This window comes from Lepisosteus oculatus, chromosome 18 (assembly GCF_040954835.1).
Source record: "Lepisosteus oculatus isolate fLepOcu1 chromosome 18, fLepOcu1.hap2, whole genome shotgun sequence".
Taxonomy (NCBI): domain Eukaryota; kingdom Metazoa; phylum Chordata; class Actinopteri; order Semionotiformes; family Lepisosteidae; genus Lepisosteus; species Lepisosteus oculatus.
In genome coordinates, this window is record NC_090713.1 from 2,750,872 (window position 1) to 2,769,577 (window position 18,706).

General features: G+C 38.0%; 1 protein-coding gene across 1 annotated transcript; it reads left to right on the forward strand.

Annotated features, from left to right (window-relative positions):
• Window positions 1–17,402: 17,402 nt before the first annotated feature.
• On the forward strand, window positions 17,403–18,365 carry LOC107075897 (G-protein coupled receptor 4-like). The gene has a single exon (XM_015338907.2). The coding sequence runs from the start codon at window positions 17,403–17,405 to the stop codon at window positions 18,363–18,365; it is 963 nt and encodes a 320-aa protein (XP_015194393.2).
• The last annotated feature ends 341 nt before the right edge of the window (window positions 18,366–18,706 follow it).

Consider the following 18,706-nt stretch of genomic DNA (forward strand, 5'->3'; position numbering starts at 1 on the left):
CAGCGCGATAGTCTCTGAGTTTTACTCTGGATAAGCCATATACAATTTCTTGCATTAGGAATTTGTCTTTTCGCATACCCCAGCTATCTCTCCAAGAGACACACAGACAGAGAGAGAAGCATGGGGTCAGAGCGCAGGGTCAGCCATTGTACAGTCCCCCTGGAGCAGCTGGGGTTAAGGGCCTTGCCCAGAAGCCCAACAGAGTAGGACTCCTCTGCCAGCCATGGGATTTGAACCGGCAACCTTCTAGCCACAGTCACAGCCACCACTCCACCCCAAAGATGATGTCAGAGTCAAAAGAAAAAGTGTTAAATTTCAGGCGAAATCCTTTAGGAATGATATTATGTCAACGGCATCTGTAAAGGAATAGGAGGTGGTTAGAAAGCCTGGTCTTGGAACAGATCACTGTGAAGAGATGGAATGCTGGTTTAGTAAGAGAGAGAGGGGCAAGTGGCCAAGGGAGGAGAAGAAGGAATGCCGAAGAAATCTAGAAAAAGATTCAGAGGAAGGCATAGTGGGTCGCAGCAGGAGTAGGCTGAAGTAATTCATGTGGGTAGCTGCGTCAGCATGCGTAGGCTGCAAAGAAACAAGTAATAGGTTTATTCCATGCTGAAAAGAGAGGAAAGAAAACACAACGTTTCGTACATGGAGCCTTCTTCGGGTGTAAACCTACTGTATTATTTGTTCTTTTGCAGCCTATGCACGCTGACACAGCTACCCACCTGAACATGTTCTATAATTATTATTATAATAATAACTTGATTATGCTTGACAGTAAATTAAGTTTTAAATGTATCTGCAGACATTCTTTTTTATATTATAAAATATATTTATATTATAAAATACACCAAGTCTAGTTGGTGATAAAATCTTTAAACTGAACATCCAAAATGACTCTTTTTGAAGCATCACTTGCTTACGTACTGTAGCTGCCACTCCAATTTTAAGCAAATAAGAAGGAGAGGAGGCCAGTCAGCCCAACTAGATAATTTGGTTGTTAGAAGTTAAGTGATCTAAGGATTTCATCCAGCCATAGTCTTTGAAAGAAACAGGGGTATCAGGTGGAATAAAATGATGGGGTTGTTTTTTCCAGACTCTTTGGGTAAAAACATGCCATATTTTCTAATTTTAAATGTTCTTCTCTGGGTTTCAACTTGTGTGGTCTGGTTTATGACTGTAAGATGTTCCTTTGAGCTGTGGTCATATACAACACAGTGATATACAACACTAACATATCTGCTTACATTTATATAAATATTTGACTCTTTGACTCATACAGCATTTGGCTTTATAATAAACTACAAATCATAAATGTTTGATTTCTAAAGGTAGATGATTCTCAGAATATTTTTTGTTTATGCCTTCAATCTGTCTTATACAGTATGTGCTCATTTTGTAATTTGTTATCTGTTTAACTGTTTGTATTCTGTTTTTTGATAAGAACACTGAGGAATGTGAGGAAACCCTGCTGTTAAAAGCTGTCACACACATGGAAAAAAACATGTAGTGACCCCAGTCAATGAAAGTGTCCTGGAAGTGACACACTAACTGTCAGTGATGATTTAAAAAAGAGATTTAGAGATATCAAGGGGATCTGCAATGCTATTTCTATATTTTGAGGTTAGAAACAATTGGCATTGATGTGTGCATTTCAAACCACAATTAAAGTCAAATGTACACAGTAACTTGTAAAATCTCCAATTTGCATCACAAAATAAATTACATTTCTGGGTGTGCATAGCACGATGTTCTATGATTCAGAATGAGGCAGCAAAACGTCCAGTGAGGTGAAGTGGCGTTATTACATCATAAAGAAGCAGACTTAAGAATGTACTGTATGTCTTTCAATCCGATAGAAATATTGCTTTTGATTCAAAACGGTTTTGCCGATAAATTCTAGTTGCTTATTAATTCTGAATTCTTCCTGTGGTGAAATATCAGCTACACAACCTGTACTTATTTGCTGGTACATCACATTATAATAGTAATTAAGTGAGCAGGAAGGTATGCTTCATGTCGTAATTCATGTGTTATCTTCTAATATTATCCTCTAAAGAGTTCAATTAATTTTAACTAAATCACTTTAATGTGTTAATATTAAACAATATCTATACTGAATGTGAAAATCTAACTTTCACTATACAAATGTTGACCTTTAATTACATAGGGATAAATAAAATATGTTAAGTTTTGAAATATTTTATTTTTATCTGATTAAACTAATATAAACATTTTCTAATATTTATGAATACCATAACTGCAATATAAAGCAGAAAGGGTTATTATGTTCACTGTATGTTCACCTATCAATTTTTCGCATTGAAAATTATGAAATATTTAATTACAAATATGATTTGATGAACAGTCGCTTGTTTTGTGTAACAGCAAAGTAAATAACCTAATTTTAAAAGGACAAAATCCCTTTAAACCTTCCATGAAGTCTCTTCACTGAAGGCATTAAATTCACCTCTGCTATTTTAAATACAAAGCTTTGAAGAAGGAATTAAGCATGTCTTTTATAATAATTTAGTTTATTTTTTTACGTTTTTTGCTTTGCATTATCTCTTTGCTTAAATTTCAATGAAAAAAAAGAATGTTGCTGTTGACTTATTTAGTTTCTAAATGTTTTCCAGTTCAGCGCTGTTTTAATTATTTTTAATATACAGATACTTGGAAAACAACAGCATATAGAAAGCATAATCTTACTTAACAATTATCAGGGAACATTGTGTCTTTGGTGCATTAAGATAACAAAAATCGATGTCCCTACAGAATATGCGACCTTAGCAACAACAGTGTAGGTACACAATAGTCTTACCAAAGCTATAGCAATGTCTTCCTTCAGGTAATTTTCTTTACTTGCACGTTATTATTGTGTCTAGACTCATCAGTGCGTTAAGCTCTTCAGGAGTCTTTGAATCTGACTTTTGAATGCCTAGGGCAATGTTATTCAAAAGAGGCACCATTATTCTCTACAGAGCAATTTACAGCTCTCGACTGCATCCCCTCAGATGGCACAGAAAATTAGCAAACTATCTACACCAGTTTACAATTGCAAATCGCATGAGCAGTCAGATGAGTTTACAGTATATGCTCTTTAGCTCCCAGTTTCTGAAGAAACAAGAAATGTGCTGAAAGAAGGATAATACTGTATGTTAACATAATATACCAGGAGTAAAAAGAACCTTTCCGGGTACAATCAGCAAATAAAACCAGAAAATATGCTTTACGTTAAAAGTTATAGTACAAAAGAGAAGACTTTAAGTGAGTTGTAAAAATGGCTCCAGTGACAGAGTATGTAATGAATATTATATGTCTCAGTATTTTTAGATTAATTTCACATCTATTCCATATATCTAGTCCAGGCAATAGACTGAGGACACTGGCGTCCTGGATTGTGAGAAAAGATGACTTTTGAGACAGTCCTGAAAGATCATCAGGGATGGTGTTTTATCAAGGATTACAGTCAGGGGGCTGTCTTGTGGCAGTTGATGCAGTTTAATTTTTTTATATTGCTTCTCACATAAACTAAACCAGAGTATTATATAGAATTAAAAACAAATATGTATCATTTAAAATACTCTGACTTTTTAAATACAAAAATTAGCATATTTTGCTTCTCCTGCAACAACAAAATGAGGTAAATAAGTTAATCAAATAACTACTGTAGGAACCCTATATAGCAGAGATACCATATCTTATCAATTACCTTTTATTTGTTTTGATTTTCACATTTAAAATTCTTCTATCAAAGTGCAAAACTTTCAAGTAAGCCTTCCATAAAATAAAAAACCACTCCCTAGAACACCTTGTTTTCACAGTACTGCCTCTTGAAAATAATCTCTACCTTGGTGGGAAAAGACTTCACAGAATAATTTTTCATCTTTAATATCCCCCTCATTATATAGTGCACACAATTCTAGCAGCGGTGCACAGCTACTGTATTAACATCTGTGGGTGCATTAAATTGCACGCCAACCAGATTACAGTCCTGGACAAGGCATCCTGTATTTCACTGCATCATGTGAAATACATTACTAACAGAGCTTATTGTGCATTTTGTACTGTCAAAACCTGGAATAAGTGACACAAAGTCTAGCAAGCTGTTGGAACTGGCTCCTCATTTATTGCATGTGGCGTCTTAACACCACACGTTTTTTTTTTAATGAAAACACATTTCAGAGCCACAGAAAAAGCAGAATAAATAAAATAAGTAGAAATGCAAAAACATATAAAAGGCAAAAAAATAAAGGAAAGACAATGCAAGTAGCATTTGAATTTTAAATCCAATATACTTAATATCAAGTATACTGTAGGGTGGCAAGGTGGCTAAGTGGTTATCACTGCTGTCTTACAGCACCAGCTCTCACGGGTTCGTTTCTGTGTGGAGTTTGTATGTTTATATTGTGATTGTGTGGGGTTCTTCTGAGTATTCTGATTTCTTCCCACATTCCAAACACATTCCTGTAGAGTAATTGGTTTCTGTGAAAAGTGTTCCTGGTGTCAGTGTCTGCATGTCTGTCTGTGTGTGCCCTTGTGATGAACTGGCGTCCTATCCAGGGGGTATCCTGCCTTGCACCTTGCACCTGTTGCTTGCCAGGTTAGGCCCTGGCTTCCCCTATGACCCTGTACTGGATAAAGAGATACTGTACAGCAAGACAACGGGTAGATTAATAAAATATTGTCAATGCTTCTCGGGTGCTCATTGTTTTCTGTCTATGCCCATACAGTGCTGCTCCACAATAAGAAGCTCTGTACTGTAAACTATTCTACAGAATATGGTTTAAATACAGTAGTACTATGTGTTGCTATGTGTTTTCAGTGTTTTCAGCCTCTCTTGATACACTCAACCATTCTGAGCAGTTACAGTTCCCATTCTAAAGTTTCCAAAAAAGGGGCAAATTATTTAGTTTTGACTTTTTTTAAAACAGAATAGATCATGTTCATACCAGCCCAATTTATTACTGCCAGTGATCATCTCCACTTGAAATCTATAGCCCTTATGTTATGGCTCTAGCTGGTGAAATAGAAGTTAGGGTTTGGAACTTCCCAGTAATTCAGCAACTTCACTCAGCTTCCTCTAGCAAAACATCAGTGCTATAAATGAGAATTTGTTCTCAATTGTCATAATCTGTTAAAAACGTTTACATGGCATTTACCATCAGAATTTGAAGCAGGAAGATGTTTTAAATATACTACAGACTGGAAGCACAGCAGTGTATCCATTGTTTTTCTGTCTGTTCTGGCAAATCTTTTTTTTAAGCTCTAACACATAGTTTTACTCTTCTTCTAGAAAACAACAAAAAAAATGTTCTTTAATTAACAGTATCCTTAATTAATCAACTAGGGATAGGTTAGTGAATAAATAATAATTAACAATCAAAATATATACCCCTGTAGAATATAAAACCGTAATAATAACACTACAGACACACAAGTGAACTTACCAAAGCATTAACTAATTCTTCCTTCAGGGTATTTTGACAGGTTGTGCATTTTAATTGCACCAGGACTTATCAGAGCAAGAGGTCCTTTTGGGATCCATCTAATGAATATGAGACTTGAGCACACAGGGAATTTCTGTAAATGAAAATGCAGGATAGAAGGGGAGTGCTTTTGAAACACAGTTAATCAAAATACACAGAAAAGAAGCCAACAGTTTAATATTTGAAGATATCAGTAGAGTTAGTGACATCCAGACTTTACTGATTTGCATAGTAACGAGACTTGTTACAGTCATCCTGAATTTCATTTAGTGGGGCAAATGAGGAGCAAATAATTCTAGCATTTTTGATTGCATGAGTTTTTCTTTGAACTTCTATTCATGGTTTTGTATAGTAGGCAGAAATTATACAGATAAAGGGATAGACTTGTACAAGCACACTAATAAAAAGATGAGAGAGGAATTATATGCAGACACATGATTTTGAATGGTTAAAAAAATATAAACAATGTGACAGCAATAACCTTTATGACATATTTAATATTTTCCAATAATTTTGATTTTGTTTTGGATTGGTTATCTTTTAAAATTAAATAAATACTAAGTATTCATTAAACATATTTTTGCATAACTCTTCTTATAATGTGTTGCAGATTGCTGTGAGCAAATTATTAATATATAAGTATACAAGTCTATGTGTCTTTGAATATTACACATTTATTACACTTTAAGTATAGCACATTTTCAAATTTGATCAAAAAGCATATACAGTTTTCTCTATTTTCTTAATAAAATAGTAGGGAAGCAGCAGCTGAAAGCTTTTTTTGCAGTTATTTTTTTCCAAATCATGAAGTGAATTTTAGAGCAACAACTCTGTAATCTCAAATTGCGCAGCAAGGTACTGCTTCAACCCTTTTATTGCACTAGAAGAACAGGACCCAGTGTACACACTCTTTAGTGTTTGACTTGCTGTGAGCTTCATGGTCAAGGAGTGTGAGTGCTAGTCGGAGACACAGCACATATTTCAAAGGTGTGACTGCAGCCTTTCACTTCCCCAGCAGGTTAGAGACAGTGTTGAGCGGCAGGATCCTCTGACCGAATCAACTCCGACCAACTCCAGTTGCACTGTCTTGAGGAAAGAATTGTGGGATTAATAAGTTATCCCGCCATGTGGTGGAAGCCAATACCCTGGCTTCTTTCAAGAAACAGCTGAGTCAGATCATAGTTGTTTCAAATAACTCCTAACCACCAAATGGACCAGTTGGGCCTATTGGCCTCCCATCATTTGCGGCCTTTCTCATGTTCTTTTGCTCTTCATGCCATGTCTTAAAAAAAATAGAGCTTCTGCTTTAGGTTGGTCTAAAAAATGAAAGCTACCTGTCTTTTACAGTATACTTATCTACCTACCTTATCTATCTTATCTATCTTACAAGCAACATATTTCAGGGTTCTGATATATTCTAATGGATGGCTCATCAGTGTGACAGTTATGCTTTCATTATGTGAAATATACACACATATACACAGGCTCCTAAAAGCACCATGATCCCTATATTTGTGCACCCATTTGGGTCAGAGAGCTGTTGCTGACTTCTATTATGGCCTTATATTCACAAAGTGTTATTATAAGTCACTTTAGATAGATCTGCTTCCTAGCACTGTAAAATGGTCAGAGCTTATTAATATTTATATTCCTGTACATATCTAGTGTATGAACCTACAGCCTTTGTCCAACAGGGGACAACACTATGGTACTTTCATAGCGTTTAAGAAGGTTTGATTTACACCTTAAATGCTGTTTTCCTTCTCATAGAACAGCACAGAAAATGTGGTTCTGGGTCTCAGCTAACAGCACCTCATTAATCTTGAACTTTACATTTCAAGTCCAGCATCTGGGCCACCATGAGCTAGAGCAGGACATAGAGGTGTAGGGAAAACCGGCTCAGGGACGCCAAATATGTAATGTAGTGGCTCTCTGAAGGCACCAGTTCTGTAGGGTTTGGGCATTTACTGAGACAATTATTAATTGTAGCAGTAAATCACAAAGTTGATTCTTTTGATGGCTTTAGAATCCAACCATGCAACATAACTCAAACAACGCGCACACACAGGTACTAATACACGAGGATACATTTATTAATACATAGAATATGCATGTAAACCTAACAGATCTTATCGAGAGGGTTATCAGAATATAAAAGGTATATTCGGTCAGTTACAAAGAGTTACATATATCAAGAGGACATACGTTCAGTATATCATTCATTAAGACCGTTTCGTAAAGTGAACTTGGTTACAACTTCTACATTAGATACTCAAAAACAAGTACATAACTCTTAGGAATTAAATTGATATCAACTGGTTGGGATAACAATTGAATTCTCGAGCTGTAATACATTGAAGTTGAATACTCATCCAATCTTTGCGGATTCAGATCTCCTGCGGGCACAAAGAAACAGCTGCAGGCTGTTGTTGTCCAATCCGCGCTCTCTGGCTCCGTGCCAGGCTGTGCTGTGCGGCTTGCGATGGTGCGCTGCTGATGCTCACTGTTGGCTTTAACTAGCAAAGTTTGTGCACGGGAGAAAAGATGACTGTGGGTCCCAGCAAGTCAGGAAGAGGATCGGTTCGTTCCTGGTGAAGAGCTAGTTCTGAATAGTGATTCAGCTGTCCACAGTTCCGACCTGTTTACGAGGCCTGCTGCTGGTGCTAACCTCGGGTGGATCCTCTGGTTATTCTCTGGCAACCTCCGCTCTAGACTCTTAGAACAAAGGAAAGTTCTGGCACTCGGACACACTGGCCGTTCCGTGGTTGTCCGGGCTGAGTCTCAGGATGGTCAGGAGGCGCGCTGCGAGAATGTCCTGCCCTTGGGAGCCTTCTGCTCCTGGGCCGTCCTGCCCTGGAATTCTCCTTTGAATTCCCTTTAGAACAGTCCACAGAATCTTACTGAATCTTGTTGAATCTTTCTGGGCATCAGAGTCCCACGTGGGTTACTCGGCCCTAACAGTCCCTGATTGGTTGATCAAGGTGAGATATGAGTCACTTACTCCTGATACTTAGGAATGCAGTCCAGATATCCATCTGGCACTCCCTAGACAGATAGGCGCCAAAGGGGGAGCACTATCATACTGTGCTATGCACAGCTCTCAAGCTCAACTGCCATGAGTCAAGGTATGTTTACATATGAATTATTGGGCATAAACAAAACTGATTTGGAGAAATATAAGAAAAAAAAGTAATTTAGAAAATTAACAAACAAAAAAATGTATCCAAGAAAAGTCTAGACAATGAAAGGGAAATGGTCGATGTCTTAAATGATTAATTTAGTAAGTACTAGTAGTGAAAAGGCAGATAATTTTTGGTCTGTACAGCACACTACTGTGGGTACGATAGCAGGTAAGACAAATGCAAAACAGCTAATACATAAATTAACTTGTTTACGAAGATTACAACAATATAAAAAAATAAAGTGCCTTTGTTTCAACAAACAAGAATAATAGCTGAACAAGTGAATAAAAGTTGGTGATAGAGGTCAGAGCTCATGTGATGAGAGTGTGCACCAACTCTTTGTCACACAAAAGTTATACCCATCTATAAAAAGAATGACAAAACTGAATCGACTTGTGGATCAATAAACCAGATTTCTATTATTTGTAGTTTAGTAGGAACAATCATTAGAATGACATTGGCAGAGCCCTTCTTCTAGTCTTAAACCTTTTTCCTAAAATCTAAAAAATTTCAATGGCTCATCTGAAATTTTAAGCAGGTGTGAATGTACCATATAGTGGAGACCAGTTACAGTACATAGAGAAATTGCCTGAAACCCAGACAGCCTGTAGACTCTATGCCAATGTTCATATAAGTTGTACAGGCCAGACATGGTAGCTCAACACTCTATTAAATGACTTAAAATAATCTTTACACTTTTTTGCGCACTATTTTTGCATTTGAGGACTTAAGGGAATGACCTGCACTTTTAGATGGAAGAATCAGAAATGTTGCTTGAATTAAACAGAGGAGACATTTATTTTGATAGTCATACACTTCTACAGGAGAGAGGGAAACTGGCAGCTGATAAAAGCAGGGGGAAAAAAAGACAGGGTATTGTACTTCTCATGCTGAGAAAATGTCAAGTGACACTCCCTAAACCAAATTTCACATAAAATTAGAATGAAAGCACAGAAAACAAGCTCAAGAAGATCAAAAGATGCATATGATGAGTGCTCAAGGGTGCAGAATACTATTTTGTGTGACTCCCCCCCAAATAAAGTAAATACATTTACAGTAAAATACAACCTAAAATGTACATAGCTCAGATTCAAACCTTTAATATTTCTCAAACCTCAAATATTTAATATTACACCCAGGTTGCTAAAGAAAAAGAAAGATAAGAAAATGCAAACAGGAACTATGCACATCATTAAATTGCCCAATAAGTCTGCTTTTCCCTCATCTTCTGAATCCAATTCTTTTACAAAACAGGATAAGGAACAATATAGTTTAGTACTGTACTTGCAAACACTTCCAGGGTCAATCTAATGCAGGTTAGTGTTCACAGATTTATCACTAATAAGAAAATGACAAAAGCAAAAACTAAGAGTTTTGACATTGCTTTCTCAATATTTTTAGAGTGCATTGTATAATTGATTTCTTCTTTTTTAAGTGACTTTGCATTTGTTTTTAAAAACAAACCTTTAACATTACAGTTCACTTCTTTGGTGTCATGCCCAGTACACCTAGAGGGCGCTCTACTTCTGTCCTGTTCCTAGTTCCCTGTGATTATTCATATCTTTCTGGTGTGTTTTGTTGTGTACGCTATTTACTTCCTGTTTCTGCTCTGCTCCTTGCTCAGAATTGAGGTTCAGATGCTCTGAGACCCACCCAGCACCAGGTCACTCCTGTCCATGGCCTGAGGGCATAGGTTTCTATACAGCATTTCCTGAACAGCTGAGCCCGGGCTAACCCCCGTCTTGCTGCTATGCATAGGGTCTTTTTCGCTCTCCTGCCATTCTACGGTTCATCCCTTCCGACATCTGTGACAGAATGCTGAGCCTACTCTAGACCTGCGAGTGTTTTTTTTCTTTTTGTTTCCTGGCTTTTGGATTTTTTTTCTTTACTCCTGGTTCTGGGCTTCCATGCCCCCTGCTCTTCCCTATCTGTTGTGGGTTATTTCTTTTACGTGTTGTTTGTTCCCCTGTTCCATCAGGGTTTATATTTGTTGCGTGTTTTGCCTCTGTCCCGGGCTCCCATGCCCACTGCTGCTTCCATGTTCCGGGCTCCCACGCTCCCTGGTCTCCCTGGCTCTGGGCTCCCATGCCCTCTGGTCTGGGCTTTCATGCCTTTATGTGTGGTTTGTTCCCCTGTTCCATCAGGGTTTATTTTCGTTATTTATGATTTTTTGCTTGTTCAGTCTGTTTTTTTGTCTTGCTCCTCTGGAGCCCAGTCTGGCCCCCCTTCCTCTACTCAGTAAAGGATTTTTACCCCGAAGGAGGGGGTAGCTTTCAGCCGTGGACTCCCGGAGGTTTCCTTTCAGTTAAATTACGTTTTTCCTCCTCCCAGTGCTCTGCAGCTCTTTTTTGGTCATCAGGAGCCACCCTTGAAGGGGGGAGGGGGGGTACTGTTATGCCCAGTACACCTAGAGGGCACTCTGCTTCTGTCCTGTTCCTAGTTCCCTGTGATTATTCATGTCTTTCTGGCGTGTCTTGTTGTGTAGGCTATTTACTTCCTGTTTCTGCTCTGCTCCTCGCTCAGAATTGAGGTTCGGATGTCCTGAGACCCGCCCAGCACCAGGTCACTCCTGTCATAGGTTTCTATACAACATTTCCTGAACAGCTGAGCCCAGGCTAACCCCTGTCTCGCTGCTATGCATAGGGTCTTTTTTGCTCTCCTGCCATTCCACGGTTCGTCCTTTCCGACATCTGTGATATTTAGAGCATACTACTGAGTCCCTTTACGAGTGGTTAACGTCGCTGCTTCTCAGCACTGGGGCCTGAGGACCTGGGGTGTTGTCTGTATGGAGTTTGTATGTTCAGCCCTTGTTCATGTGTGTTTCCTCCATAAACTCTGGTTTTCTCCCACAGTCCAAAGACATACAGTACCGGTGGGTTAATTGGCTTCTGGGAAAATTGTCCCCGGTGTTAATGTGTGCATGTCTTTGTCTCTGTCTGCCCAGCAATGGACTGGCATCTCATCCAGGGTGTACCCCGGCTTGTGTTTGTTGTTTGTTGTATTTGTTTGTTGTACCCCTGCAGCCCTGAATTGGACGAAGCAGTTAGAAAATGGATAGATGGTTATGAAAATAAAGAATATGTTATAAACAAAAAAACTAGGCAAGTCATTTTCTTGGATACTGCCCAGAGTTCATTTCCCCTTCAGAACCTTTATAATATTTAAAGCAAATTCTGAAAGCCTGCCTTTTTCTATGTGGTCTGACATAGCCCCAGTCTGTGGGGTATAGCATACAACTTCTTATGTCCTGTGACTAGGCGTCAGCCTCTGAGCCTTTCCTTCAGATTGAACTGACAAGAAGATGGAAATCTTTTAGATATGAAGAATATACAGCCTCTCCAGAATACTGGTGTGATGGAAGGCTAAATATCGACACCTGAAGGCTCCAAATAGGAACTGTTTGGCTCCTCATCCCTTATCTAATTTTACGTAATCAAAAACTCTTCCTTTTTCTTCTCTGGAGATGGGTGGCAAATCCTTATATAGCCTTCTCCCAGAGGTTCAAAATCCACATCCATAAAGAGAGTTCCTGAAGGATTTTCCACAGTGTTAAGCGTAGGCACAGTAAGCAAACAAGACCTTAAGGGATTCATTTCCTTTGCTTTGGTAAGATCACTATGTGCTTCCACTGTTGTATAAAATGTATTTACTGTTATATGTACAAAGTTTTGACTGTTTTACTCTGTTTCTATTTCTTATTTTTCTAAGTATTCATGTCTTATCTGGATTTCTATGCAGGTTTACAAGTTCAGTGTTGTCTAATTGTGAATGACAACAGCAAATTTATTTAGAAGAATGCCAATGTCAGTCCCTGCTCCTTAATTATATTGAGAACCAATGCAATTTGTAAAAGCAAAATAATTATTTCTAAATTCTTCAGGTGACGAGCGACCGTATATAGAAATGCTTTCTATTTCTTTTGAGTTTTGTATATCCTATTATAATTTTGAATTGGAAATTTAAGTTTTAAAAACTCAATAATGTGCTGTGTTTTAATTATAAGCATTGTTCAGTCTTCACTTGATAACCTAAGAAGGAGGAATTAAAATGTGGAAGACATAATAAATGATAATTATTGTACAATTTATAGTACATGGATGGCCACTTTCTGAACAGTGCATTCAAAAGATCCCATTATAGCATTCCCACCAAATGCACTGATTTAATAAGTATACCGCTGTACTGGAATATTTGGCAATCTATACCCCAAAACATGCTGTGTGTACCAAAGGTATACTTTGATACCTGTTTTATGTATTTTTTAAAACATTGAGACATTTTTCTTTCATGTTGAACGTGATATAGGTATGCAAAAGACGAAAACAGTGCTTGAGTTTGGTGGTATATATATATATTTATTGGACATTGTAAGACTAAGCTTTTGTTCTTAGCCTTAGTATTTTCTTTAACTGCATATGCATTTAACTGTCATGCATCTTTTAATAGTAATGTCATAAAAGCATTTATGTGAACTGCATTCGATTACAATTTGTTTAGTTAAATATATCATTTTAGAGTTTGTCCTCTACTTGTTGTGAGTTTGGCTGGTTGTCTAACGTGAAAGTACAGATGATGCTCATAGATACAATCCAGTGACCACAAGGTTACATGCTTTGCAGGGAATAATGGCTTTCACTTGCTAAGATCATAAAAGTGCTACATAAATTATTGTTTTTTTGTGTGAACCATACTAGAAATACATAATAATTTGGAGCAAAAATTAAACAAAGTTTCTATAGCTCTTTTCAAAGCTTTTTGTATAGCTAAAGATAACCTAAACCTTTGCTTAGATCTTTTGTTGCTGCTGCTCTGGAATCAAAACATATTATTTAGGTCTCTGGGTTGGCATTGCACTATGGTTGATTTGCAAGCTTTTTTTAAATAGCCCTCTCACCAAAAAACACTGAGCTGATGGTATTGTTACAGGTCACTGGTTATTGCTGTGGTATTTTCTGAACTCCTTTAACTCCTTAGAGAGAAATACTTTATTGTAAGAAATTGTAAGAAATACAATTATAACTGCAAAGCACTAATCCAAGTTACAGTATCTAGGACTGCAGGGTTACATTTGTCAAATTTGCATTCTAGTCCTGCCCTCTGTAGTTTTCATTTTCAAGTTCAAGTTTATTGTCATTATACTCATATACAGGTATATGGTATAACGAAATGCTATTTAGCTAGCTCTCGGACATAAGTAGTACAAGAAAAAAACAACAACAACAACAATACAATTGTATAACAAAAGAAAGACAGAGACAACAGGCAGTGTACAAAAAACAACAGACGATGTGCAAAAACAGCAACAGGCAATGTGCAAAAAAAAACAACAACAGGCAATGTGCAAAAAAAACAACAACAGGCAACGTGCAAAACAACAAAAAGGTAACAGGTTATGTGCAAAAATATGCATCAACAGAATGAAATAAAGGGATAGAAATTATGGGGAGTAAGCTTTTGACATGTATGGTAGAGGTAGATTTTCAATGTGTGTTTGGGTTTTTGGTAAGAAAGAAGGCACTGTGAGGTTCAGATCATAGGTGAGAGGTGCGGTGAGAGTGAGAGTGAGAGAGGCTGGGAATTTAACAGTTTGATAGTGCGGGGGTAAAAACTCTCTCTGAGTCTGGTAGTCCGGGCCCGAATGCTCCGGTACCAATTTCCAGATGGTAGCAGATCATAAAGTCTGTAGCTGGGGTGTGTGGGGTCTTTGACGATGCTTAGAGCTTTCCTCAAGCACCGTCTGTCATAAATGTCCTGGATAGATGGGAGGGCAACCCCAGTGATGGACTGGGCAGTTTTCACCACCTGCTGTAGGGTGGATACCTTTTTTTTTGGATACCTAACAGACTTTTTTGGATACCTATCAGACTTGTGCATCAGTGAATTTCATTACAAAGCAATCTATGCACAAGATTTTATTGCATGTTGTCACTTTTAGTCTCTCAAGTATGGAGTATGTCAACCAAGGATCCTTAATGGCCAACTGACTTCCTTCCTTAAATGATAAAAATATGAATCCAGATGTTTTGTATATAATGTAACATGCAAAATAAGTGTTCTGGATCACCAGAGAAAAGGATTTTCAAGGCCAATGTGTCTATATTTAGTGACCAATGTAAACAGTTGTGATAGGCTGGTGTCCCATCCAGGATGTATCCTACTTGTCAGGATGCGATCCAGCTCCCTGTGGCCTTGAATTGGGAAAGGAGGCTAGAAAATGGACGAATGGATGTTAACAGTGCAACCCCATCTTTTCACTTCTTGAAAACATTTGACTTCTATTAATATGGCACAGTGGTTAGCATTGATGCCTCCCAGTGCTGAGGTCCTTAGTTCAATTGCTGGGGTGCTATCACAGTGGAATTTTTATGTTCTCTCTGAATTTGTTTGGGCTTTCCACTAGATGATCCGATTTCCTCCCACAGTCCAAAGACATACTGGTAGGTTGATTGGTTTCTGGGAAAACTGGCTCTGGTGTGTGAGTGTCTGTGTTTGTGACTGTGTGCCCTGCAATGAACTGGAGTGGTCCTGCCCAGAGTGTGTCCTGCCTTGCACCCATTGCAGGTTAGGCTCTGGCTTCTCTGTGACCATGTACTGGATAAAGTGGTAGGAAAACGTATGGATGTGCCTGTATTTAGTGACAAATGTAAACAGTACAATCTTGTAACAGTTCATTTTTTTAAAACATTTGGCTTTTAGAAATATGGTTATGATGGGCAGCTGTCTTGCAGCACTGTGGTTGTTTCCTCTGCAGTTTACAATGGAGGTGTCAGTCAATGAAGCCCCCCTGACTATTTCTTCACATGTTGACTGGACAGAGTAATACATTAGAGAAGAGGTGTAGTCACTGAGTCTGCTGGCCTGTGTCTCTGGGTTTGACTATAAGTCACGTTAAGGACTTCCCAAAAACTTGATCTGTTGCACAGCAGTTTTCTCCCACATGTCAAGAAGATGGAAATCTGATGGGTGTGAAAACTACATGACCTCTCTAGAGTGTGCATTTGTTGGAGGGTAAAATATCTACACCCGAGGGTTCCAAATATGAACTGTTTGCCCCCTGAAAACATTCTGGCAATTGGCTTCTGAGAAAACTGGCCCTGGTGTGCATGTATGTGTATACTTGTGTCCTGTATGCTCTGGCAATCCTGGGTGCTGGTTGCTTGCCAGGTTGGGCTCTGGCTTCGTCACAACCAAATGCCAAAAGCATTTGATCAATATCCAAAATACAGTCAACTCAAGAATTATTGGCACCCTTCAATTGAGACCACAGGTTTTCAATAGGATTCAAGTCCAGAGACTGAAATGGCCATTGCAAAACATTGATTTTGTTTTCCCACAACCATTTCTATGTTGATTTTGATGTATTTTTGGGGTCATTGTCTTGTTGAAAGGTCCATCTACGGCCAAGTCAACCTCCTGGTAGAGGCAGCCAGGTTGTGGGCTAAAATATCCTGGTTCTTAGTGGAATTCAATATGCCTTTGATCTTAACAAGAGCCCTTGGACCTCTAACAGCAAACAGTCCCAAAGCATCAATGATCCACCATCATATTTTACTGTGGTTAACAGGCGCTTTTCCTTGTATGCAGTCCTCTTTTGTTGCTTTTTCTAAAAGCATGCATAGAGTGATAAGTTACTTAGTATACTGTATATTAAACCAAACTGGGGATATGTATTATGATTTGAATTTTGAAAGTTTTATGACTTGTAAGTAAAACAAATAAGCTAATAAGCAGTGATTATTAATTCAATTGTTCATTATATTTGCTGTGCAGTAGCATGATGATCTTGTCATCACAGAACTCTGTGGTGAAGGATTCCATAATGTGTGAGGCAGGAGAAAACAAGAAACCCATTAAACATAATATTCAATAATGATGCAACTGGGAGCACCAAGTGCCATCTTGTATTAAAATATATGTAAAATATATAAAATCACAGGCTAACCTATTGATATGCCATTTCTGAGAAAATCAACTGATTCTGTTACAGCCTGAGGGAATGCTATTGGAAAGGAGCTGGACATGGTTTGAACAGCTCAACTGAAAGGGCTGTTTAGCATAATCATTTCTAATGCTTTAGTATTTCTATTGCTTTAGCTTATAGTACTGTTTGTTTTGACAGCTACACAAGTTTGAGAAAAAATAATATTATCTGTATAATATAATAATATTATCTGTATCTGGATATCTGGATATGGCCAGTTTATTTATCATCTACAAATATGTATATATGTATGGGGTTGTCACACGTAGGTAGAGCTTTGACACATTCTTGAAGTCCAATACATATTTTTCCTCTAGTTCCTGAAATGTATATTGTGATTTATGTGTCTATGTACAGTATATATGGTAGGTCTGTATGTATACAGCGTAAGAGCAACTCACCAAGTCAAATTCCTTGTAAGTGGAAACTTGGACAATAAAGTGATATATCTATCTACAAATCAAAACTCTCCACCAAACAACTGTTTTATTAAAAAAAATACAACATTTACTGGAACATAACTTCTCATTTAATTCCATTATCAAATTAAGTTACCCACCCTTTTACATCTACAGCTGTTAACATCCCAATGGTTCCTTAAGTTTATTGATTTAGTCTTGTCATCTTTCTAATTTATTTTGGTCCAATTCTTTATGTTGGTGGCCTGTTCTTCGTGCTTAACATTTTAAAATGGTTCTCCATTTCACTTTTCTAGATGTTGCTGATTGGACTGCAATTCTTCTGCTATAAACTATGACACATTCCTCCTACTCAGACTCAACCTCCTCCTTCAACAACAGCAAGATCAATGCTTCAGGCAATATATGGGAACCGTTTGATGGATGTGAGGAAATGCCTGCTGGTCTTCTATTTGACTTAGGAGTGCAGATTTTCAATGTTTTTCTGGGTATACCAGCCAACATAATGGTCATGTGGCTTTTACTGAAACACAAAAATGAATCCTCCACTTCAGATATCTTCATTTTTAACCTCGCTGTTCTAGATGGACTTTTTGGCTGCATGATCCCTCTGGGCCTAATTAATATATATGTGCTTCAAAGCAATGATGCCAAGGCTGCTCAGAGGTTTGCCTATGGTATAAAAGATATGGGAAGTCCCCTGTTTCTTTCCTGTATCTGTTTAGACCGGTACATAGCTGTGCTGCACCCCATTGCTTTCACAGGCCTCAAAGATCACAAATACAGAGCAGGCCTGTCAGTGGTGGTGCTGGCCATCACGTTAGCCTACTCCATCACCAAGGCTTTCAAAGGGACTGAGATTGAGAACTTTGACAAGATATTTACTGCCAGCATCCTGGCTTCCTTTGCATTCATGATCTTCTGTAACATCTCCATCCTGTGGGCACTGAAGCGATCTGGACCAGGGAAAGATGAGATGCACCCCATGAAGAAGAAGGCCTTCAAGATAGTTCTTTCTATTCTGGCTACTATAGTGTTTAATTACCTCCCACCTGTAGCTCTTTTTCCATTCCAGAAGTATTATGATGCCAGTGCATTTACATGCTACATCGTGCCTGTAGTCTTCTCCTTCGTCAACATCAGCAGCAGCACTCAGCCCTTACTTTACTTGTCCAGAGTGGAGAACAAGCTGCCTTGTTTGTTACACTCAAACAGTAAGATGTGTTGTTCAGCTCAGTCACTCTGCCAACAGCTGCAGCCATCTAGAATGCGCAAGTTGTCAGTTAGTATGCCGTAGGAAACATTGTGGCACGCCTAATATTGCAGAGCCACAATGTTTTTAATTGTTTTGAATAATATGATGTAGGACTGCATTACTTCTCTATAAAACTGTGAAGTGTGCCAGGACTCTTTGCCACCACAATTCTATACAATACTGTCACAATACCATATAACACTAATATCCTCACACTTATTATTTTTAAGTAACTTAAATTATACTGAATTATTAGTAATAGAAAACAGAGATAATCTGATTTCATATTTTGATAAAAAGCTTATTATATACATACTGGCTTTAAACCACACAGTATCATACTACCTGTATATTTAAAAGCAAATAGACACGTATTTCTGTGT